Source organism: Eublepharis macularius, chromosome 3 (genome assembly GCF_028583425.1).
Source record: "Eublepharis macularius isolate TG4126 chromosome 3, MPM_Emac_v1.0, whole genome shotgun sequence".
NCBI classification, from domain to species: domain Eukaryota; kingdom Metazoa; phylum Chordata; class Lepidosauria; order Squamata; family Eublepharidae; genus Eublepharis; species Eublepharis macularius.
This window is the reverse complement of record NC_072792.1, coordinates 134,414,528-134,441,032: the sequence shown is the minus strand read 5'-3', so window position 1 is coordinate 134,441,032 and position 26,505 is coordinate 134,414,528. Positions and strand designations below refer to the sequence as shown.

At 41.4% G+C, this 26,505-nt stretch overlaps 1 protein-coding gene across 1 annotated transcript in view; it reads left to right on the top strand.

The window, feature by feature from the left end:
• The window catches only part of CD200 (CD200 molecule), a 48,606-nt gene that overhangs the window by 14,367 nt on the left and 7,734 nt on the right, over positions 1 to 26,505 (top strand). The window contains exons 5-8 of the mRNA XM_054974428.1: positions 9,472 to 9,553; positions 14,403 to 14,732; positions 16,552 to 16,836; positions 18,198 to 18,302. Coding sequence (XP_054830403.1) covers positions 9,472 to 9,553; positions 14,403 to 14,732; positions 16,552 to 16,836; positions 18,198 to 18,302 — 802 coding nt within the window. The remainder of the gene's footprint in view (positions 1 to 9,471; positions 9,554 to 14,402; positions 14,733 to 16,551; positions 16,837 to 18,197; positions 18,303 to 26,505) is intronic.

Below are 26,505 nucleotides of genomic sequence, written 5' to 3'. Positions count from 1 at the left end.
ACATCTCGACATAGAATGTTTTACAAATTCAGCGCTCCTGCTAGAAAAAGAGGAAAAAGTTTTTGAGAGTCTGAGCTCCCTTCATCAGATTCTAGACACACACTCAAATTAATATGCTTTTAAAGCCATTATTTGAAGATATTTGATCTATGAATAAGATAATTCCTTTTACTTAAGTGCTGCTGAGCTAAAACTGGCAAATCTGATGGGAATCTGTGCTTTAGTTAAGAGGCTCTGGTACCGAACATGAGCTTGATTGGCACTTCTTCTGACTTTGCTAGGCCAGAGAACCTCAGGGTGGCTAGTGTGATTTTAAAAAGGTACTGTGCGCACTACACTGTATGCAATTAGGAGGCTACATTCCTCAACAAGGAATAATCTTGAGAACTGTACTAGTAGAATGACAATTCTAATAATTATTTAGGTTTACTTTGTTTAGCCATTAGCTTTAACAGCAGTTTACAAATTAAAATATACGTTAATCCAAGATATGATCCAGAACAAGATATTTAGGGAGCTATCCTAAGCATATTCTACTCAGATGTAAGCCCCATTTTATTCAGTGGGCTTACGTCCAGAAAAGTGTTCCAAGGATTACAGTCTTAATGACATCGTCGCAGCCTTTGGTAATAGCAAATGTTAGAGATGTTACTGAAAATTCTGATCAATTTATGTATTTATTTTAGTTATTTCATTTATACCCTGCCTTTCTTCACAGTGGGGACCGAAAGGGGTTTACATCATTCTCCTCTCCTCCATTTTATATTCATAACATCCCTGTGGGTCAGGCTAGGCTGAGTGTGTGTTACTGGCCCAAGGTTTCCCAGTGAGCTTCATCAATGCTGGTGGTAATTGTAAGAATAACACGTCAAGAGTCATTTGGCAAGGTCATTCTTTTTCATTACTTTGTTGTTTCAGAGCTAACCTACATATAAATGTTCATTGCTCCAAGACTTGTAGATAAATGAATGAATTGTTGCCATTAAAAAAGGATTGGTCTTGCTTTTTTATGATGACTCTGCTGCCTTTGATCTGTGATGGTCATTTCAAACAAGCAAATTATCACTTGATATAGAAAATGCAGAAAGCAAAAAGGAGCCCTTTCTAAGCCTGGGCTAAATTACATTTCTACTGTGGATGGGTAATTGTGAAACCTGTTTTCAGGACACAGACAAAAAAAATCCCTCTCTTTTTCTATTCATTACATTTAGGTCTTTCCTTTCTTTATAAGTTTACCAGCATTGAGTCTAGGATTTTCTTGGATTATTATCCTAGCTCCATAAAATGAAAGAGTTCACTTTATTTTATAACATCCCAGTACTCATGGACTCTAGGAGTTGCTGATAAATGGCAAAAATACATGGATTTTCATGATAAACAGAATAGTATTACAACTGTAGTGATGCTCTAGGGTTTGTATTTAAGGTATGTTTTTTGGAAAGGCACTCTCCTCTCCAAGACTCCTATTAATCTTTCTGAGCATTTTTTACAAGACTTATTCAAAAGTCCTTTCCTTTCCTTTGTATACACCATCCCACCCCAAATCCTTCCTGGTGAAAGAATCCAGAACGTCCAATCAACTCTATGATGGAAACTGTTTTAAAAGTATAGTAATGCAAAACCACTGTTTCCAACTATATGCATGTATGCTCTGGCTTCTTTTTAATGTTTACATGTCTCCAATATATAAAATAGTTAATTAATGTTAAAAGGATGCTTTTCAGCCTTTCTCCTCCCCACAAGAATGAAGAAACTGGTAGGCTTGTGTGATTATTCTACTGAACGCTGAAATAGGAAGTGCTGCTTGAGAGCCCTTATCCCATCAACTTTGCTGTGGGAGGAGCACAGTGAAGATTTTTATTTCTCCAGAAAGCTAGACCCTGTGCAGTGCTTTTCATTCCAACTCCTGTTTTGTTTTTCTTTCTTGGTCCTCCGTTATTTAGCTGGAACCAGTGGCTGCTCTCGGACGCACTCTCCTTCTCCCATTGCAGTAGCATGCATCCCACTGTAAGTACTGAGCTGATATTCTGCCTGCTTTGCAGACATCCATCTAGGCACAGTCCTGGTTATTTGGTTCTCTCCCTGCAGATGGGAGATGAGACAGGTCTGAAGGGAAAGGTGGGTAACTGAGAGGTATCTTTAGTCATAAGGCTTCAATTTGCATTGCTTCAGCCAGTCTATAATGCATCTGGCAAGCGTGCTCTGTAAGAATGTACCTTACATTTATCTGCCATGGTCTGGATTCAAGCAGTGCAGGAAAGGCTCGGCATTACTCTTCAGGGTCATGTCTCAGGTTGCATGTCTACTGGGGACCATGCTCAGGACGACAATGTAAGTGGTACTAAACTCTGTGAGTCTTATTTCTAACATTATGCATAGGATTTGGTTGTAGGACTGTTTCCACACGTTACACCAAAAGTGAAACTTTCATCTGCTCTTGGTATGAAGGCCATGCATGTCAGGCAGGAAGCGGGAGAATGATTGAACCCAGCTTCCCGTAAATGCAGAGGTATTTGTTGAAATATGGATGTGAGATTTTTTTTAAAAAATTTAGTCACATGTGAAAACATCTATGCCACTTGATGCTGAAGATGTCTTCTCAAAAGTAAGACCCATTGTGTTTAGCAGAGCTTACTCCCAGACAAATGTGCGTAGTATAAATGTAAAAGTTTTTTTTTTAATGTCTCAGGCGATTGTGTACATTAATTATATGGGATTGAAAATGAAAGACAACCAAAACTAAATAAAACATATATTATAGATGTCATGGTGATATTTGGTAGACCCACAAGTAATTTGGATTTTAAGCAGCTACAATATGGCTGTTTGTGGTTTTTAAATCCACTGACCCTAATTTCTCATCACTTCCAAGCTTTATTTAAATAGGCTCCCTCTTAGTTAGTGCTATACTATTCTGGGTGTTACAACATTTAAAAAAAAATGGGGGAGGGGGGTGCTATCAAGTTGCAGCTAACTACTGTCAACCCCTGCTTGGGTTTTCAAGGCAAGAGACATCAGAGGTGGTTTGCCATTGCCTGCCTCTATGTAACAACCATGGCCTTCCTTGGTGGTCTCCCATCCAGTACTGATGATATCACGCTAGCCTGGAACATACAACGATATAGTCACTAAATTAGTCACAGGCACAGCAGGAAACCACGGAAATATATGCCGCATCTATAAATCTCCTGGGCTTGCATTCATAGTCACTAATATGGACTAGAATTTCCATTAAGACTGGGAAATCTAGGAGTAAATTCCAATCTTTTATTGCTTTTTAACAAGTCCCATTATTATCCACAAAGTACATAGTTAAACCATATTGTGGGAATAACTGGCACTAGAGGAGTTAGCCATGTTACTCTGTAGTTGCAAAATAGTAAAAAGTCCAGTAGAACCTTTAAGACTAACCAACTTTATTGTAGCATAAGCTTTTGAGAACCGCAGCACTCTTCGTCAGATACTCCTAACTGGCATTTTGATGGTCATTCATCGAAAAGGATATAAGGGATGTTCCATTCTCAAAAGCCAGGTTCAGATAATGATTTTAAGATGAAGAGAGAAAGGACTGCTCACTCCAAAACGAAAGGCAAAACAGAATAAAAGTAAAAGCAGAAATTAACTTTCAGAAAAAGTATTTTAAAAATCTTTTAAAAACGTCCATGCTCAATTCTGTTCTTCTGTTTCCTTGCCTCGGTGTTCCCCTTTGCTTTGTCCATCCTATGCATTTTTCTGCTCTACTTTTTTCCTTTTAAAAAAATCCCCAAAGTGGAGGTTCAGAAGATTTCAGGCGGAGCCCCGAGTTGGGCTGTGTGTGAGTTTTGGGACCCAGCTCATCTGCTGAAGAGTATTAACACATTCAAAGAACAAAGGAATTGCCGTATTAATCTGTTGCAGCAAAAATAAATAGACATCTAAGGGCGTTTTAGAGGCTAACAAGATTTTATTCCAGCAGAAGCTTTCATGAACAAGAACTCACTTCCTCAGATGTCATGTCCATGAATGCAGGGGCGGGGGAAAATCTGGTTAGTCTTTAAGGTGGCAGAAGACTCCTCTTTATCCAGACAACGCAATTCTGTTTGCTTTTATAAAAGGGTTGATTCACAAACATTTAGCAAGCCAAAAAATATTCTTTAGCATCCTAAAAATATTCTCAGTTATATTGCTCATTTGACCATGGTCCACTGTCTAAAGAGATCTGGAAAAATGGGAGAGAGATGGTAATCTTTATCTTTACATAACGTGTTAGCGTTGGTGGCCTTTATGAGGGTTAGGCAGGATGTAAATTCTGTAAAATAAATAATCCTAAATGCAAAATCAAAAAGAGTCCAGTAGCACCTTTAAGACTAACCAATTTTATTGTAGCATAAGCTTTCGAGAATCACAGTTCTCTTCGTCAGATGCATGGAGGGCATCTTTTTGATTTTGCTACTACAGACTAACACGGCTAACTCCTCTGAATCCTAAATGCATTATTCTATTTAAATCAATGGATTTGATTTTTAAGTATGGCATGAATTTCAACACACAAGATTGTGTATGCCAGATTCCAGTGTCCACTTTCTCTAGGCAGAAAAATGTCTCAGCAATGGAGGAGGGCTGAAAGAGACTCTAGGAAGGAACAACAAGAGGAAAAAGTCAGACAGGTACACAATTTTGTCTCACACAGCCATGGTTTAGAACTATTATACAGATGACAATTCCATTGAAATAAATGGATTGTGTGACATAGTATCTGAACTAATGTTGATTGATATGAAAATCCAGCATGAGATTATTAAAATTGTAACTCATTCACAGCTACAAATTACCACTTGGTGCAACTGTACAGCTACAGACTTCACAGGCAAGGGCTTCAAGATTGCAGAAAGACATTTTACTTCACTGTGAATTCTTCCGTGGAAAAAACCTCTCCTTTTCTCTGCCAGTATTCATATTTTCTGTGCTGTATCCCAGGATAACACTTATTTAATTGAGCCACTTACAAACATTCACTGGCTTTATGGCAGGCATTTCCAACTTCTCTTTCTCTCTCCCCCCGCCGGGACCCCTCCTCCTTCTGAGACATACTATAAAGCTCTATTGTTTCTTGTTGTTCTTATGCCAGATGCTTCCGTCACTGATTCTGTAGTGAAAATCTCTACCTTTTCCTCATTTTCTTTCTATGAGAAATCTGTTTCCTAATCGTTATCATGTTTATTTTGAGACAGGGGCTTTCTGGAGCTCAATTATAGCTCCAAGGCTCAGAAAAAGAGTTCCACTGAATTTATGTTCCCAAAAGCCACAATCAGGCTCCACATAATGGGAATTCAAGAGGGGTTGAAATAGAAGATCAGGGATTTTGATACCTTTAATAGAAGTTTATCATAGCCTACATAAAAAAAAACCTCCCTCTTATCCACAACCAGAACAAATTTGACACCCATTTCTCACATGCCATCCAAATCCATTAATTGTCTTTTGATATGATCAGGGCCATGTTTCATATATGGGTGGGGGAAGGTTTGGATCAACATAGCATGAATCACATGTGGCTTATTCCACATGCACAGAAGACACGGGCTGTTTCCACATGGCTTACCTTTTGCCGGGATGCAGCATGTTCTCGTGTGAAATCGCACCAGGAAGATGCTGTTATCGTGTGATTTCGCACGAAAACATGCTGCATCCCAGCAAAAGGTAAGCTGTGTGGAAATGGCCATGGTACAAAAGTGTGGTGTGCACATATTAAGAAACCATTCTCTTTAAAAGAATGCTACAAAGCAGGCATGTGGTGATATTAACAATTGAACTGCATCTCCTGATATATCCCATATGGTAGTTAGATTCCTCAGACAGCATTCTCCTTGTGGTGCCCTCTCTTAGAACTAGTCATAAAGCAACAGCTAAATTTTGAACTAGAGATGGGCACGAACCAGAAAAAAACGAACCATGCAGTTCGTGGTTCGTCACCTTTCACGAACCTTGAACTTTCACGAACCTGCCCTGGTTTGCAAACCGGTTCGTTTGGTTCATGAAAACATCACTTCTGGGCCAGTAAATCACCACTTCTGAGTCAGCAGAAGGTCACTTCCGGGTCAGCAGAAGGTCTGCAGAAAGTCCATCCCCCATTGCCTAGGAAACTGATCGATCGATGCCAAGCTGTCTGCAGTGACTAACTGAAAAATGAACCAAACAAACCACCCTAAAGTTCATGGCAGTTCATCAGAAATGGGCTCTAACCTCCAGTTCACAAACCATGAACCGGCCTGGTTCGTGACAAACTTTGAACATAAGAACATAAGAGAAGCCATGTTGGATCAGGCCAATGGTCCATCCAGTCCAACACTCTATGTTACACAGTGGCCAAAAAACCAGGTGTCATCAGGAGGTCTTCCTGTAGGGAAGGGCCACTAGAAGCCCTCCCTCTGATTGCACCCCCCAAACACCAAGAATACAGAGCATCACTGTCCTAGACAGAGAGTTTCATCTATACGTTGTGGCTAATAGCCACTGATGGACCTCTGCTCCATATGTTTATCCAATCCTCTCTTTTTTAAAAAAAACAAAAACAAAACATTTTATTGGATAGGTTGAAAACAAAAAGACATATAAACTTCACTATCTCTTTTTTCTACGAAGTACCAATTCGCCCCAACCCACCCTTCCCCTCCCCTCCCTTCAGACCCCCAACAGCACTTGAACCCTTTAATTCATACAATATTCCCTATAATTCTATTACTTTTCATAATCTTCAAAGGTAAAGTTACAATCAATATTGTTTATCCAATCCTCTCTTGAAGCTGTCTATGCTTGAAGCTGCCACCACCTCCTGTGGCAGTGAATTCCATGTGTTAATCATCCTTTGGGTAAAGAAGTACTTCCTTTTATCCGTTTTAACCCGACTGCTCAGCAATTTCTTTGAGTGCCCATGAGTTCTTGTATTGTGAGAAAGGGAGAAAAATACTTCTTTCTCTGCCTTCTCTATCCTATGCATAATCTTGTAAACCTCTATCATGTCACCTCTCAGTCATCGTTTCTCCAAGCTAAAGAGCCCCAAGCGCTTTAACCTTTCTTCGTAGGGGAAATGTTGCCCTTTTCGGCACTTTTTCCAGTGCTATAATATCTTTTTTGAGGTGTGGTGACTAGAATTGTACACAGTATTCCAAATGAAGCTGTCCCGTTAATTTATACAGGGGCATTATGATACTAGCTGATTTGTTTTCAATTCCCTTCCTAATAATCCCCAGCATAGCGTTGGCCCTTTTTTTTTTGCCATCACACACTGTATCGACATTTTCAGTGAGTTATCTACCACGACTCCAAGATCTCTCTCTTGGTCAGTCTCCACCAGTTTGGACCCCATCATTGGGTATTTATATTTGGGATTTTTGGCCCCAATGTGCATTACTTTGCACTTGGCCACGTAGAACCTCATTTGCCACGTTGACACCTGCTCGCCCAGCCTCGACAGATCCCTTTGGAGTGCCTCAATCCTCCCTGGTTCTCATCACCCTGAACAATTTAGTGTCATCCGCAAACTTAGCCACTTCACAGCTTACTCCCAACTCCAAATCATTAATGAAATGATTTGGTTCATATTTCGGTTCATGCCCATCTCTATTATGGACTATATTTTAGTTTTAACGTATGTTATTTATAGTCTGCCTTTCTCACTCAGACTCAAGGCAGATTACATAGTGTAAGTCAGTATGAGCAATAGTTGGGACACTCAATAAACAATACAGTAGGATACAGATTGCAGAAAATTTGAAAACAAACAGAAATCTGGTACAGAGCTGAAATACTGCAGAAACAAAGCATAAGCAAGCAGAAATCTGAGACAGACCTAAACTGAAATAAAGCATAAGCAATCTCATCATGACACATTAAAAAATGTAGAAATTACCTAGTAAGAACATACTTACAGAAACAACCTGTACACAGTAGTACAGTCTATAAACCTTTACCAAAACATCTTTCTGAACCATTTTGTTACAGTACAGCCCTCCCACTTGTATAAAAAAGCCCCTCCTGAATAATTCAGTTTTGCATAGTTTGCAGAAAGCCAAGAGAGAGGGAGTCTTCCTAACCTTATCAGGTAGGCCATTCCTCAAGTTGGGGGCCACAACAGAGAATGTGTGTTCTTAATTTTGCCCGTTTGCAGGACAAAGCCTGCCGAAGGCTCTGTTCAGATGAGTGACGTTGCCACCGTGGAGCACAGGGAGAGCAGTAGTCCTCTGAAACGGCCTGCCAGGATGGGTGTGAGGGTGCCTTATTAGGCTAGACTGAGGAATGCATACAAGACAGTTCTATTTCAGAGGGCACTTAGAAGAGGGTGAACTTTTCTGGCATATACGTTTTTAATTTTTGCATTGTTTTTATTTTGTTATGTTATGTCTTTATTTTGTTATGTCCTTGCTCCATGTTCCATTGCTAACTGTGAGTCTAAATATATATGGTAAGATACAAAAATTAGGAAAAAATAATAATTACAAGCCACAAACAGTTCAAAAATTGTGCTGGATAGCTTCTCCTAACTCAGTTCAGGATTGGATGTACCAAACTGAGGAATTTTACTGTCTGAAAATAACTCGGATTTCTCCTAAACATGCCTACTTTGCCCCTTTTAAATCCCCCGACATCTTCCTTCGTGTACAAGTATGTAAATCCAGTCTGTGAGGATAGCACACCTTTAAAAATTGTGACACTCTGAGTATTACAAATAGTAATATTTTGTCCACTCATCCAGGGCAGTTAAAACAACTGTAAAGATATAGAGAGAGCTTCTATGTTGCCAAGCTTCTACATGAATTAGCTACCAGTCTGTAAGTCTATGCAAAAATATGAAAATTAACACAGCACTGTCCAGCTCCCTTTCCTGTTTACCTCACTTGATTTTGTAGGGGAGAGGAAGAGCTTGCTGCAGGTACCTCTGAGGGGCTTCCTTTTGGGGATTATTAATTTCAATTGAAAAAAGATCTCCTGAAGGAAAAGTGTTCAGTTCAGATTCCTGTTGTGGATTGTGAGGTGGACACATTTTAGGCTTGTTGGTTCACTCCTCATTCTACTTCATCTTCCTTTTTCAGTTGTGGCTTCTTAGATTTTATACATGAAGTGAATCAAGGCTAGGTAATCTCTCACTCATGACAAGCCAGACAGAAAAATGTCCATGTATGAAATCTGCAAGAAAGGATGTAGGACAGTGGACAATGGCTTTCCATTTATCAGTTCTTAGTTACACTTGAGAAGGTGAGAAGAGATGTCTTCTGCTCTACTGTGACCAAGTTTGAAGATCCCTAGTAAGCAATTTTGACCCATAAAGCAAAGGAAGGATATATGTATTTTAATAAACAAACTGTAATTGAATTCTTACAGAATCCTCTTTCTGCATTACATATTGGGCTATACTCAAAACCCAAATGGCAGAGCATTGAACCAGGAAACAGACTGATTGTGCATTCATAATGTACATCTTTTTTTGGGTCCTAGGTAAAGAAGGGTCTTTGTTCAATGTGGACTTTCCAAGGCTTGACCATGGCCATCATCTCTATAATCCATTGCAGGGTACAAGGTGAGTCTAAGAAATGTGGCACACAGGAGCACAATCTTGGCATCAATTGGTTCTCCTCTTGCTTAATACCAAACACACATGTGAATACGCCCCCATGGTCATTCTCTCAAGAAGTAAGTTTCTATAAAGCCTTTCTTCATTTCATTTATCCTATTCCAGTCATTTGCCTGAGCCATATATTTAAGTGATCATGTTAGAAAGTATCTGAGAGAGAGACCAGGTACATGTACTGGGAGATCTGAACAAGCAGCAGTACTGTATGGAATTGGGTCCCTCATATTCTGGGGAATAAGAAAACAGCTATGGGAACAGAAGACAATAGGCTGGAGAATAGCCTCCCCCTCACATTTTTCAACATTGGTGGAAACAGGCCTGGGGAAATAGATCTCTCTTTCTATGTCTTCTTTGGCTCCTTGGGGAAACATCAGGGAAAACACAGAAAGCAATGCAGCAAGAGCAGAAGTGCCTTAAATTTGTATAAGGTGAAGTTTGATGTTATGTATTGCTTGAGTAGAACGAAGGCTCCTGAGGCTCCTGAGGCCTACAAAGCTATTGGTGTTTGAGTGCCGGCACAGCCAATCAGAACTATTGCTTTGTAGTCCAATCGCTGCACTCAAAAGTAGATACTTGTATATAGTTCATGCAAACAAAGGATTCTCGCTGCTTACATTGTATTGGTTATTGTAAAAGTGGGAGTGATTTCTTCAAGTATAAATTGGTTACTATTGAGCCTGATTCAGATTGGTTACTATTGAGCCTGATTCAGTCTGTCTGCTTCCAGTCTCCAATAAAGATGTTTATTATCATAAAGGGCTGTTAATCTCAATATACAATATTTGGATTGTTTAGTGGAGTATGGTGAGAGGACATTAGAGCTTGGCTGCAAATGGGCAGCATGATTAACACACAGTGATATTTATGAGAGGCCAGATAATGGATCCCCAACTTAGGCAGAACCTGCACAGTGTTCATAGTGAGGCACAGAATAGCTTTACAAAGTGGGAGCAGTTAATACAGCACAAAAGAAATCTTGGTGAGAACAAGTGGCAGAAGAAAGAAATGGCAGGACAAGCAGAAGAAGAGACTTTGTTTGGGGCAAGCCAGATGCAGTTAGACAGGAAGAGGATGAAGGTGACTTCAAAGCCCCTTTCTTCTGTATGGTAAGTGCACTCGGATAGCTGAGACCAGCATCTGTGGACACAGCTGCCAGGAGCCTCTTACATGTCTCTTTTTGCAGGCAAGATGCAAGTAACAGGTTGTATTGCCAAAATACAATGGTTCTTTTTCCCTTAAAAGGATTCAGAGGCAATAGGCGCACAAGTCGAGTGGAACTAGAAGACTTTATTGGTCAGACAATTTACAGGAAGAAAAGAAAACGCCGCAAAGCTTATGCCCTTTCTGCTCTCAGGAGCCCCTTGGAGAATAGACAGCAGGTAGACCCCCTGGAACGGGCTGGCACACAGCACCTTCCCCAGTCTCAGTCAATGCTAACAGTGGTGGAATGGCCCCATTGCCCTATGAGTGCTGCTCCATCCAGCCTTCCAAAGCATCTAGGAGCTGTTCTGCCACAGTGAGGCTCTCTGTTAAGACTGTTCCCACACTTATATTTGACATGTATTGATTTCACATGTAGTTTTAATTATTAATTGCTGACCTTCGTCCCTCCCAAGACCCATCACAGACCCTCCCAAGGTCAGTTGATTAGCTTTGGTAACCAGCTATCATCCCTCCACTCCTGTAACTTTAAAGGTATACCACACTCTCCCAAGCCCCAGCACGTGAAAGAGGAGGAAAGAACACAAATGTCTTGTTGCCAAGTAGGCCCCCTCCCCTGCTTTAAGGCCTGCCATGGACTGTGTTAAAGTTTCCTGCATTGCTGTTTTATTGCTACACAACGATTGCTTTGCACGTGTGTGTGTTAATACACGTGTCAGTTTCCTGCCTGCGTGTCAATTGCCTTACTGCTGCAATAGACTGTGTAGTTCCCTGACTCCATGTTTGGATAACTGCACAAAGGACTCTCTTTCTGGGCAGCCCTGCCCTGACCTGTATCCGGACTTCCCAGTGTGTGTTTGGACTGTGTTACAAGTGTGCCCCGTGCCTGAATTGCCATCTGCCACGGACCGTGCCTGTTCCCTGCCTTGGACTGTGTTGTAAGTGCTGTTCCCCCTGCCTCCATGGAAGCCTGCCTCATATGGGCCCAAGCCGCTGCTAGCAGCCGGGCGCCTGCCGGGGAAACCTCCAGCGAGCCTGGCTAGGCGCTCCCTGGTCAGTTCCCGCCTGGAGCCTCCCGCGGGCCGGTCCCCCGAGCTTGCCCTCGCTACCGGGCAGCCTGCAAACCAGCCTCAGCTATGCCCAGCCGGCATCCATGCTCTCAGGCAGCCAGAAGACCCTGGGAAGAAGACTGCTTTGGGAAGCCATTTCGGCGAAGCGGGCACACCACGTCCGCAGCGAGAGCCCCTCGCCCCGCTCTGCATATCTTAGGAGCCGCCCTGGAGAAGAACTAAGTGCCGACCATCCCAAGCACTTAGGGAATGCATCTCAAAGAAACCTCCGCATTCCAGAGCTGATGACATCAGGACAAGCCCTGTCCGCTGGAACATCCTTTCAGCCCACTTGGATTTCCCCCTCCCTCTTTTGTCCCCTCTTCCTGAGGTGTCACTTATCACGATCTGATTACCAAAGTGGCCCATCCAAGCCATTCAGTAACCCATTAGAACCTTTGTTTTAAACTGTGAGAACCACCAAGTACAGCACCAGCCCCAGGGTACGTTTTGGGGTATTTAAGCTGGTCTCCCAGACCACTCGGGGCTTAGGCCATTCCCATCCAGAACCCCTCGCTGTCCGTCTGTGGTCCCAGTGCTGGTATTGGGCCACCCTCGCTGTTGTGTCTCTGCTTCGCTTCAGGATAAGTGAGTATTCCCCACCATCATTGGGAACCAGCTAATGCGAACGTCTCTGTATTTCCTACTCTGTATTTCTTAGATCTTGTGTGTTCTTTGTATGCTTGTGCAAGTTTAGGCTTACGCCACACTAAATACACGTGTTTGGAACTTATTTGTAGTCTGCCTCTTTTTCACTAGAGTGTCTGGAATCGGGACCTCCGTAGACATAGGTTAAGATCCGCGCTTATTTTAAGTTACAGACTGCTAAAGCTAATTTCCCCCTATAATAAAGAGCAGTTCTGGTAACAGTCTGCTCAAAGCATCCAGGTCTGAAAGGCTAATTGGGTACAAAAAAAGAGAACTGTTGTACTTCTAACTAACTCCTGGAAATGACAATGGTCATCTGCAGTTCCACTACAAAGGTGGTTTGCTATGTGGACTTGCATGTTTAAAAAAATGTTAACAGTGGGCCAAGCTACACATGACGAATGACACTTGAACGGCAAGTGGATTGAGTGGAGGGCAAGTGAACAGGGAGAAATACACTTGCCATTCAAGTGTCATTCGTCATGTGTAGCTTGGCCCATAGATAAAACATATTAGAAACTGGAGTCCAGCACCAATAGTTCATGGAGAGGTTTGTTAAAGCATAAAAAGCGTAATTCTTTGCGGTATCCTTCTGCTACTATACCCTATTGTATTTCTTTTACTGAATGTCCTAACCAATGTTCATTATTGTACTTTGCTCAATGACCCTCTGAGCTGTTGATTATATTGTATTTTCACTTGCACTGTGTAATCTGCCTTAGATCTCACTGAGAAATATAATAATAAAAATAATAATTTTTGTGGTATTGAGGAATATGGATTTGAAGAAAGGGCTTTTATATACCACTTCTGTGCCTTTCAGTATTCTGTGCCTTTCAGTATTACATGCCTTGCACTTTTTCTATGCTCAGGAGCCAATGTAGCATTTGTAATGCAACCTGTAAGAATATGACACTTGAAACAAGAAGACCAAAGAAGAATGTAAGCTGAAACTCTGTAAGAACTGAGGACTAAATATATTGCTTGTAGGAGATGCACTTGTAGAAATATTACACATGTTATATTAACCTATAGGATTCCAATAGGATTCAATACAAGAGAGCCTTTTGTAGAAACTGATTTATGCAGCAAGCTGGGTCGGCCACCTGTGGCATTATCTCTTTCAAGGCTGCAAAAATGGGAGAAAGGGCAGAAGTGGGGGAACATTCCTTTCTGCCCATGGACCCTAGTTATCTGAAGGCCCCAAGGCTGCCAAATTGAGACTCCATGGCGCCATTGAAGGTAACAGTAGCAAAAGGGGAAGATGTCCAAGCACAAGGACAAGATAAGGGGCTGCAAAATTTGGAATTCCCCCAAGTAGGTAGCCGACCCAGAAATTGCATCTTCCAGTCAGACTGACCCTAGACACCTGTGTCAAAGACTACGAGCCAATAAGATAACAAATATTAGAATATTGTAATATTATTATAATTAACCTAAGGGTATTAATTGTTTTGTACTTCTTTTGTTGTTTTGATGAGCACTGAGCACGAGGGAATCCCTTTACTTTCATGTAAAGGGGAGCTCATCCATTGTTTAATTAAACAATCCATTTGCTTCAATTCAACAGGACTCTGGGACTAATTTTTGTCATTATGATTAGCTAAGAGAGAGAGAGAAAGATACCACAGAAGCACAAAGTTTGTGCATAACAGTATTGTTGTTCCAAGCAGTGAAGTCTTGCCCATATCAGGGAAGCCAAATCGTTAACCTTGTTCTGACCAACTCAGTGGGAATCTTTTTTTCTCCTGCTGCTGGGCTGAGGCGTATCAATTTTCTTGTGATGAGGTTCAGACAAAGGAAATGGTTGAGTGATTTGTAAGCACTAAGTGGAGGGGAGACAATTTCTTAATACAAATTATTTTGTGCTCTCACAGGTGCCATCATGACAGAGGATAAAGAAGTGGAGCTGGGTGGCAATGTGACCTTGAGATGTATCCTAATAGAGTCTCTTGAAATACTTCAGGTTTCGTGGCGGAAACAAATTAATGAGAGCTCTATAAATATTGCAGCGTTGAGCAACAACAACACAAATGTGTATATTGCTGAGGAATACAAAAGTCGACTCACCTTCACACATTTAGCACTCAATGACACTGCCATCACCATTTGGAATGTTAGCAATTCGGACAGGAGCTGCTATGAATGCATATTTATTATATTTCCCTCAGGACCCATCTCAAAAAAATCCTGTATTCATATATATGGTGAGTCAATGTTAAAACAGCCCCACAAAAGAATTGTAAAATTTTAATCAAGAAACTTATTCCTCTTTATAAATAAATTGCCACCTGGTATGGGTGCCAGAATCTCTGTGAACTGTCATCCCTCTGGGCAGCTAAGAATTGTTTGAGGGTTGGAAAGTTGGCAAGATTCTCTTCCATTTCCAAGTGCCATCTCAACCGTGCACCAGTCCAGCCTCAAGCTCATCTAGGTTAACATATAGGGTGTCAATTAGCATTTGAAAACACACACATAACTCAAGAAAGGACAGTCTTGTTAAAAAAAATATAAAACAGACAAGTGGCAACTGTAATTGTCTGGCAGGTAGGTCAGCTGAGTGGTTTATTTCATTTATTTATTTTATTTACTTCATTAACAACCTGCCTTTATTTACTTCCGCGGGATAAAGTATAGATGACTGGGGAAGGCAATGGCAAACTACCCCATAAAAAGTCTGCCAAGAAAATACTGTGATGTGACCCCATGGGTCAGTAACGACCCCATGGGTCAGTAATGACTCAGTGCTTGCACAGGGGACTACCTTTAGCTTTTTACTTCATTAACAACCTTTCTCACTGAGACTCAAAGTGGATTACAAAATGTAAACAAAAATTCAATCAGATAGCATCCAGCATCCAGTAAATAATGTGGTAGCCCAGGAATTGGAAACAAAGAAGACAAACACATAAGCAAAAAGGGAAACATGTCTAAGGCATGACATACCATAATGCAGAAAGCAGGTTACAAAGATAGAAGACAATGCATTAAAAGCAAGGTGATACATACAATGAATATTGCAATAGAGTACAGTCTTGTTTCCTTATAAAAGTGACCACCTGACCTCTTTTATTATATTTTACCATTCTAATCCCTTTACATTTGCCTTCTAAATATTTCTATTTTGCATGTTCTTCAAAATTTTAATGAGTGAAGTGGGAGTGTCTTCCTGATCTGTTCCAGAGATGATAGTCAAAAGAGAATGTGCATGACTGTGCCGTTTCTGAACTTCCCCATTTGCAGGATAGCAGCTTCAGAAGTCTTAGCTCTGATGACAAAAGCTGTCATGGCAGAGCAGAGCAGGAGAGGTGGTTCTGCAGGTATTGGGGTCCATGGCCACAAAGGGCTTTGTAGATGATAACCAGAACCTTGAAAGGAACTTGATAACTGGTTGCAGTGCATAAACACAGAATTTGTATTCAGGTTCTGGCTGCAGCGCTTCCATTCTTTCAGCCATGAATTGAAAAAAGGGCTCCGTACATAATGTGTTGAAAATTTTTGGATTCTTACCCTAAACAAATATTTCTTACAACAACCCAGCCTGTTGTGTTGGGAGGGGTATGGCACCATGATGGGCTTCTCTGTCAAGGCCACCACAACGACAGAGAAGGCTGGTGTGGCTGGTGTACTGGGCCTCCTCACTGCCTCTATGGCCACTGTGGGACCTCTGCGCTAGTGTGACAGCCTTCTGTGTTGCTGTGGGGCCTCTGGAGGGCTGCACTGGCATGCTGGGCCTCTCCATCACCTCCATGGCCGCTGTTTCTCCAGGCTTCTCTGGCACCATGTTGCCGATGCCTCACTGCACCTGCGGCAGGAGAAAAAGTAAGTCGTCTGCAACATGGCTTGCCTTTTATATATTAGAGATTTATATTTATCTTGATGTATTTATCTTGATGCATTTATCTTCTTCACTACTTTCCATTTGCAATTTGTCTATTTGGCTGCCCTGGTGCTATTAGGATGTTCTCATTCATCACTCAAAAAAATTCCTCACGGTGATGGATTTTATTGTTGCTTATGTGTCAGATTTTCATGCATTTCTACACCATCACATTACTGATGGACTCCTGAATGCCACATGCACAGCAACTGGTTTTCCATCACCCACAATAACCTGGCATGGACCTGCAGGTGAAAAGAATGAGTGGAAGGATAAAAAAAATGAATGGAAGGTTGAAAATCCCAATGGTACAGTGTCTATCATCAGTAACATACTCATCAATACCTTAAGTAATTATGGGCAAGAGCTGATCTGCAAAGTCACATACGGAGGGCAAGAGATGGTCTACCAAGTGCCCGGGACAGAAAAAGGTCAGTCAGCAGAGTACCCATAAAAGATATGGTATTTATATCTTGTTGACTGCTAGCAAAGATTTGTTTTTTGAAAATCTTATTTACATGCCTGTATTTTACTTTCCCAAGAGTGAAAATATACTGTGAGGGCAGCATAAAAATGGGGAAATGGCTGCCATCTGGCTTCTGAAATACCAATTTATTTTATAGGAAAGAGGATCACAGTGAGTATGGATTATTCTTCCAGAGCCTGAGAACAGAGGGTTTTTTCTTTTCAAGAAAAGAAATGGATTCTGGAAGAAAATGCAGCAAAAAAGGCCAAACTTTTCACAGATCTTGGGCAATGATTAATACTGTTTTGCTGAGGATATGTCTCTTTTGCTGTCATTTTTTTTTAAAAAATTAATCTTTCACTGGATATAATGGGTGGTATCCTGCCTTACTATTCAGGCCTAAGCAGAGTTGCACCCTTTTAAGCCCACGGACTTCGACTAATTTAGAAGGATGCTACTCTATTTAGGATTGTGCTATAAGGGTCCTTCCTCCAGGGTTTTTTTTTGGGGGGGGGGTTGATGGAGTGCTAGGATACAGCACTCTTCTTTACAGTATTCTTAAATTATTTATTTTTCATTATTGCAAAGTATGCATATTTTGAAATTGCATATGACAAACATAAATGTAGCAGATCACTATGGTTTTGATACTTATCTGTTATCTATTAGTTTCCCTCAAGACTGAGAATCTGCAGTAATCACAGAGGTGTAGAAAGACAGATTAGTCAAAGTATTCTCAAGTTCCTTTTTTAAAAAAGAAAGCTTCTAGTTATTAAGCCTGGACAGAGAAGTTTGCAAAGCTATTTACAGAGCCTGAGGAAGGCAGAAGAGCACAGACTTTCTCTTGCTGAGCACAGGACTCTATCCTGAATATTTATTATTTGTATTTATTTACTTCATTTATACACCGCCTTTCTGCCCAATGGAGACCCAAAGCAGCTTACATAATTAATTCTGCTCTCAACCCTGTGAGATAAGATGGGATGCAAGTGTGTGACTCAACCAAAGTCACCCAGCAAGCTTCCATGGCAAAGCAAGGATTTGAACTTGGGTTTCCAGATCCTGGTCCAATGCTTTATCCACTGCACCAAATGGGTGATCTGTCTTTGTGAATAACTAGGAGAAACAGAATAAAGGACAGTTGCTGTACTATGCCTGCCTTCTTCTGTACCAGGGCCTAAAGCAGCCATGGAAGAAGGAAAGTTGCCACCGCTTTTCCCCAGTTTCAAAATTCCTATGATCTTTATTTGGCTTTTCAGGGCCAAATAAAGAGCTCACAAACTGCAGTTCTATGGTCATTCATCTTTGCATCTTTCTTTCCTGTAGGCCACTGGAATACAGTTCCTGTGTTGCTAACTATATTGGCACTAATCTTTGTGGTCTTGATAATAGCAGTTGTATGCTGGAAACAACACAGGAAAAAACACAGTGGTAAGTTACATAAAATGAAAACAAGATCATATATCTGATATCCACGTGAAGCAATTGAATAATAGCAGATGTACAGTAGAAATGGTGGTTAGCTGTTGAACCATAGGGCAAATAGGATTCATTCACTCTGTACTGTTAGTGGGATAACTTCCATTCCAATAGTTATTTAAAACATGTGTGTCCTACTGTCATGGAGTGATTCCGCACACGTTGGATAATGCACTTCCAATCCTCTTTATAGATCATTTGGAATAGATTTTTTTGTATGTGGAACAAAAAATCCACCTCAAACGATTGATAAAGTGCATTGAAAGTGCATTATCCAACGTGTGCAGAATCCAGGAAGGCCTAGCAAGACCTCAGAAGCCTGTTAGCAGTGGGAGTAGGCCTGCATACAATTCCCAGGAGCCCCTGGCCTGTTTTGGTGGCCTCTTTGGCCAATCAGAACACAGGGGGCTAGTGCTATATAAGCCTGAGAGGGGAAAAGCCTGCATTCTTTTCTCCCAAGGAGCAGGCTAGAGGAGTTTTCTGCTAGGGTGAGAAGGTAGGGTGAGAAGACAGGCCTGGCAGACAGAGGGACAGTGAGTTCAGTCACGCTAGGGCCTTTTGTTTATTTGCTTTCAATTCACCCATCTATTGTTCCTAATGTGCCTTGCTTGTTTGTTTGTTTGTTATTAACTGACCTCCTTTTAAATAATCCTTTTGTTTGTTGTTACTCGGCTGAGTCCTCACGCCTGTTTATTGGCCAAGCTACAGAGGTCAGAAGGGTTGGGAGGGTACTCTGGGCCTTCCCAAGGGACCCTAAATCCCAGAGCGGTGGCAGCGTAAGGTGACCCACCCCACCTAAGGCATGACAATAGTTATTTAAAACGTGTGTCCTACTTTTTGGTTAAAACATTTAAAGCAAGTAATGAATAATTAATACAATATAGAAAACCAAGTACCAAATAAAGGTTTATATAAACACAGTAGGGAATTATATTCAGCCAGTTTTCAAAACCTTAGAAGCAGCAGCTGTATTGCACATTTAAGATCTTTTCAGCACTGAACCAATGTAAATTTTCATTTTCATTCTTTACTACGATATCAAAAGCATCTTCTGTCAATGCTGCAGCTCTCTTTGGCTTCCTTTTCTGCTTCACTTTCCCTCTTGATATCTCCTTAGGCAGAGAAAGGGAAAACTGTATACTTCAGATCAATTAGCATTTTCTGATGGTTCTGCCCTTTGATCCTTTCAATCTGTCCTTTGACCCACTCAACATATGAGCTTTTCCCCTTGATCTCACTGGTCTCCAGTCTTTATCTTGTTGGTCCCAAAGCTGGGTGGGTTCCTCTGATTGGCTCCATCCCCAGAAAGGGTCCACCCCTTGGCTGATTTCCGCCTTCCACAAGTTGGCAAGCGCTAATATCAGCTCACAACTACCACTTCAGTGATGGGGATTTCCTGCAGCTCTCCCTCTGGTCAGTCCTTTTCCTCCTACCTCCCTAATAATAGTATTTACTCTTTGCTTTGGCAAAGTGATAATGGATCCAAGAGAAAAAAAGAAGTGAATAGAGGCACAGTTAAGAGTCTAAATAGAATTATATGTGTCTATTGCAAATTAATCAAAAGTGAAATCACGCTCAATAAGTGAAACATAAATGGAAAGTCCACAATCAATTAGTAGAAACTTCCAAGATCCAGCCACGTTGGCTGGATCTTGGAAGTTTCTACTAATTGATTGTGGACTTTCCATTTATGTTTCACTTACTGAGTGTGATTTCACTTTTGATTAATTTGCAATAGACACATAAAATTCTATTTAGACTCTTAACTGTGCCTCTATTCACTTCTTTTTTTCTCTTGGATAAATTTGGCTAGGAAGTGAACAAACCTCTTCTTTCCTTTTCAAAGTGATAATGGACCCTGAACTCTTACACTTTAACCAGTTTGTGTTGATTTCAGCAGGAGGCGTGTCTCCCCCCCCCCCGCCATGCTGGCCAGGTAAGTGAAGGCAGGAGTGGTGGGTGGGAACAGGGAATCCCCTGCCCTCAGCAGGAGACTGGCATTTCTACTAGACTGCACAGTGGTGCCTGCCAAAGCCTGTTGCACAACCAGGAACCAGCAAGAATTTGCAAGGGGGACCTTACTTTCCCCATCCCCCCCCCCACACACACACTATTTCTTTTCTTCTCCTGGCAACTCTCATGTTTTCACCTTTCCCTGCTCCTTTTTTCACTTCCTCACCCACTAATGAACCTACTCCCCCTATCTTTGGCTACAATTATATGTATTTATTTCATTAATATGCTGCCTCTCTCTACAATGGGGAACCAAAGCAACTTACCTCATTCTCCTCTCCTCATTTTATCCTCACAACTCTGTGCAGTAGGTTAGTCTGGAAACATGTGGCTGACCCAAAGTTACTAGCAAATTTCTGTGATAGATTGGAGATTTGAACCTGGGTCTCCCAGATCCTAGTCTGAAAATCTAACCGCTACACCACACTGGCTTTCATGAGGTGGCTGCTGTCGAATAGAAGCGAGTAGATGGTCTGGGTGAGTCATGCAAGTCACGTGGTATCACATCACGTAGTGATTGCTGCTGGGTCTGGCCTTAATGTGTCTTTCCTCAAAGACCAAAACAACCCTGGAAAGGGCCTTTCCGCCCTCCCCCTGCCTTTTACTGACAGAAACCAAAGCTTCAACCAGCAATACTGTTGTGATGGCATTTCCTCCTCCCTCAGTTGCAGTGCTGCCACTACCTTCCCTGTCCACAGTACCACTGCCTCAGAAAATGTTAACGTTTATGGTGGGTCCTCCTCCCCCACCATCAACATTCCTGCCTCACTGCCTTAAAGGCTGCTGAGGAGATATGGAGCTGGCGGCAGCAGCCACTCTATGCAGGTGCAGAGAGGTTCCGGGGGTGGGTGAGGATAACCTGTCCATCCATTTTAAGTACATTTTTAGATTTTATGTAAACCTGGGTGCCTCAAGTTTTTGAGAAAATCTTACATCTCTCTACCTGGCCCCAATCTGCAGATTTAATGCTTATCAGCGTTTTTGGCTAAGATCAAGTATAGATGGGGCTAGGTTGAGAATTAGATGTATTGATCATGGAAATACATCGATTTTAAAAATACAGGGCAGGAATGAAACTTCCTAGATCTGGCCTGCATGCTGAACAATGTTGACTAGTTTTTGTCTCTCTCTCTCCAATAGGATTCTTAAGACCAAATTCTATTACTATCTTTTTACAAGAAGCGCATCCTGCTTTATTTTCCAAGAAAACTCAAACTGAGACAAATTACTGCATTTAGAGGAAAGTCAGGGGAGTAGTTTCCTCTGCATTCATGCCTTGGGAGTCAAATGCCTTGGAGGGAAAAACTAACTTCCTTTCTTAAACAAAAGAGATGGACAGTTATGAACTCTGATATTATACAAATACTGCAGATGTTCAAATTTGTTATCAGGGATAGCCTGCTAATTTGAATATATCTGATTCAAAATGTAAAGAAAGAACTTTTCTGAGAGACCATACGAACAAGATTACAAAGGAAAGATACTTGTTTTGTCATTTTTGGTTTGTGAATGTGACACTTTCTTGATAAGGCATAAACAAATTCTTACACCCCAAACTCAGAGACTTATGCTAATAAACTTGAATGTGAGCCACATGTCTCTTCTGCTGGCATAAGGCTCCTTGTGCGAGAAGAAGTTCCACTGGTAAAAGAAGAAGGCAGGACAACTTTACCTGCTTGTCCCTCCTCATTGCAGCCACCAGTGTGGCAGGGCTTTTTGCCCACATACATCAGTAAAAATTAAGGTGAGAAGGGCTATTCTGCCCCTTCATGAGATTCCACTGGCAAAAACAGCACAGGAGGGAAGCTTTAACTCCTCCTTCCCTCTAACAGTTTGGAGTCTGTAGAGGATTTTAAAAGTTAATCCCTGAGTGAATGTGCGTCTGAGAGTTGGGTCAGGAACTCAGGACCCAATTCCTGTCATATGTAAAGTGTATTTTAGCCCTCACCAACTATGTCTTTCTAGTAAACTGATGCATTGCATAGTACCATCACATCTATATATAATGGTAATAATATAATGGTTCATACTAATCATGAAAGTAGCATCACCAGGAAAATATGACTTTGTAAATTAACTGAATGAAAAAGATAACAACAACAGACACTGATGAGGACTAAGCATTTCCACGAGGCATGCTGAGCCAATTATCAGGGTGGGGAAAGAACATAGAGGAGAAATTGATCCACTCATGCCCCTCCTGAGAATTTATTTTCAAGTGGGAGATGGTTAGTGGGTGAATGTGCAAATAAGCTTTTCTTCCACACCACATGATTCTTTGTGGTCCAAGCTTGGACTCAAATAGTAAAGTGGCTTGATTCCCAAACTGTCCATGAAAGCAGCACAGCTAGGCCAGCTACAGAGGAGAGGGAGGTGAGTTTCCTCACCTTGACTATTTCCTGGTTTTCCACCTGCATCCATTCAACCTAACCAAATTTGTCTCTTGTTATGGGGCATGGTGGAAACGGTGATGACTAGAAGTAGGCGTGAACTGAAATGCAAACTGAAGTTTGTCACAAACTGGGCTGATTCATGGTTTGTGAACTGGTGGTTCATGAGAGCTCATTTCTCACGAACCGAGATGAATTTTAGCCTGGTTTGTTTGGTTTGTATTTTGGTTTGTCAGTGCAGACAGCCTAGCGCTGATCAATCAGTTTCCTAGGCAACATGGGGGATGGGCTCTCTGCAAACCTTCAGCTGACCCAGAAGTGGTGTTTTCACAAACCGAACGAACTGGTTCACGAACCAGGGCAAGTTTGTGAAAGTTTATGGTTCATGAAATGTGATGAACCATGAACCTCACGGTTTGGAATTTTCCCAGTTCGTGCCCATCTCTAGTGATGACATGGCAATCCACAAACAATGTTCACTTGGATATATTGTTGAAGGCTTTCACGGCTGGAGAACGATGGTTGTTGTGGATTTTCTGGGCTGTATAGCCGTGGTCTTGACATTGTAGTTCCTGATGTTTCGCCAGCAGCTGTGGCTGGCATCTTCAGAGGTGTAGCACCAAAAGACAGAGATCTCTCAGTGTCACAGTGTGGAGAAGATGTTGGCAGGTCATTTATATCTACTCAGGAAGGTGGGTTTGGGCTGAGTCATCCTGTAAGAGTTTCCCAGGGTGTGGAATGATAACGGAGGGAGGCTTCACTGTATCCTGAGGAGGTTCTTTTGCATATGGATTGGTGCTTGATATGTAGGGTGGGGAGTGTAGGATGTTTTGTAGGATGTATTGTAGGATGTTGTAGGATGTAGAGTATTTTGTTAGCCTGGTGTTTTTCAGGATTGGAAACTATGCTATATTCATTCTTAAAGTCTCTTCTTTCCTGTTGAAATTGTGCTTATGCTTATGAATTTCAATGGCTTCCTTGTCTGACAAAGTAGTTGGAAGTGTTGTCCAGTATTTTAGCGTCCTGGAATAAGATAATGTGTCCTGTTTGAGTTAGGCTATGTTCAGCCACTGCTGATTTTTCCGGATGGCCAAGTCTGCAGTGTCTTTCATGTTCTTTTATTCTTGTCTGGATGCTATGCTGTGTGGTCCTGATGTAAACTTGTCCACAGATGCAGGGTATACGGTATACTCCTGCAGAGGTGAGGGGGGTCTCTACTGTCTTTTGCTGAACGTAGCATCTGTTGTATTTTTCTGGTTGGTCTGAATACTGTTTGAAGGTTGTGCTTTTTCATAAGCTTTCCCATCTGATCAGTGATTCCTTTGATACATGGCAAAAACACTTTTTCTGTGGGAGACTGTTTTTCCTTAGTTGTTTGATTTATCCTTGGTTCACTTCTTTTTTCTTTGTATGTGCTTTGAGTAATTCCTTTGAGTTACATTCAAAGCATGCAAAACTGAACGTATGATTTAAAAAACAGTTTTCCAAAAACAAATCCTAGTCCCTGGTTAGATTTCGCACGTGTATGCATATTGTCTCTTTCCTACAAACATGGACATGCAGGATATACATGTATACGTATGTTCACTGTAACATATAAACAGGGCTGCTATCTCTTTAAAAGGGATTTGGTGAAATTGCTCTCTTGCCTTGCCAGTGTCATTGGTGGTTCTGACTTTCTTGGCCAGGGCAGTGGCACTGTGAGAGGGCTCAGGACTATTCCTTCACACATAAACAGATTTCCCATACCCCATGCATCCTTGTGCCCCCCTGCATATAATATTAAACTTGTCAGACAAGAATGGATGATGAAAGCCATTCAAGTTACAGGAGTCCCCCCACCTACGGAAAAATATAATTATTTAACTTAGCCAATATTTTTTTTAAAAAAACCTTTTTAAAAAAGCTCTAGAAGCAATGAATTGTTGGAAGCAGTCACTTGAAAAACAAAGAGGAGGGAGAAGAAATTAGAATATCTAAACCCCTGAAAGGTTACTGAACGCTGGATGGGGAGATTTTGAGGGGTGAGCTGGGATTTCCAAATTTCCTTGCCCTACACACACTACAATCTTTCCTTGACACCCAGCCAATTTATATACATTAGTATTGCAGTTGTTTCTTAACATTCCCAAACAATTGCTCATTTTGCCTAGATAAGCAGGACTCCGTAAACCCTGAATTCAGAGGCCTGCAGAGGGGGTAGAGTAAGAGGGGCAAATATTCTTCCAGAAAAAGACAGGAAGATATATAATGGTTCATCTTGTATAGATGAGCAGGAGGGACCAGTGAGGTTCTAAACACCATCATGTGAAGATTCGATGTGGGGAATGTTCATTAGATGTACATCCTCTTCAGAAATGTTCTGCAGGTGCTTCCTGAGATGGTGGTGATGCTTCAGTGAAAGCACCAAGTGACATGCTTAATCAAGCGTTGTTGCACAGCAGATGTGCCTGAGTCATTAATGCAACCATTTATCATTGTCTGTCAAACCCTTCATAAATTGCTATACTACTTTTGAACATGCTGAACTTATATGGGTAAGCAAATAATCTGTTAAACTGTAGTCTTGAATCTATACAATGGTGTATGGAAAGTTCCTGTAAGGCATTTCTTGTATTTGGTTATGAGTACTACTGAACAAAATACAAAAGAAATATGAACCAAACTTACCTTTATTATGTTCCACATATTTCCTTAAAATGTATATGATTTGCAGTTGAACCAATGTGAACAGGGCTATTTCCACATGTTTTTCCCTCCCTGGGATGGGTAGAGGGAAGCCCCTAGTATATGTGGGATTGTCTAGATGATATCATCCTCAACAGGGGCATGACTCAACCTCTCCCCCCCCCCTTTGCCCTTTTCACCAGAGAAAATAAACCTGGATGCTTAAGGGCCAAACTAGACATTGCACTTTTTAGGGAGTCAGGGGGGAAGGGTGACTGGAAAGCTCCGAGAAGTCAGCCCTGCCCATTTTGAGGTTTTAACACACACACTCACCCAGTCACATGGAAGAGCACCACGGGGAAACAGTACTCATGGTGGCTTGGGGAGTATGAAGGAAACCTTAGGCCGAAATCCTAAGGACACTTTCTTGGGAGTACAGCCCATTAAATAAAATGGGACTTACTTCTAAGTGGACTTGCTCATAATTGTTCTCTTAGCATGCATTGAAGAATTGAATCTCAGAATTAGTGATAAAGGAAGCTATTCTAGCTCACTCTCAAACTGGTAAAGCCCTGGGGAAAAGTCCCTTTAGACTCAGGGCTTTTTCAAGTATGTGGTTTGAGGTGAGGGTTATTATAATTCTAAACACACAAGTAGCACAGTCCTAAGCATAGTTTGCATGTAGGAAATATATTTCTTGCTTAAACTTTGGTTTTAGTTCTGAAAAATCAGACTATAAATTGAAACTGTGAATGAAAGATTTGGCTTCAGTGAAAGTTTCTGGTTTATTTTTAATCTATATTGTTTTGTTTAGCATTTGCTGTTACCTACTTTGAGCCTAGCTACCTGATCTCTCTTTTCTTATTACCTAAAGAGCTAGGATCTCTTAATTCCTCCAGATGGTGTCATCATGAGCCACTTGAAGTCCTAATTAGTGGCCTGGCCACTAACAGAGTCAAGATCAGCTAGAACAAATTAAAGTCACATCAACTTTACAACAAAGAAGCCCAAACCAGTGTTTTGCACAGAAATTGTATACCAACAGAGAGATGTGGAGGTGGGGGGGAAAGATACAAGGAATTAGG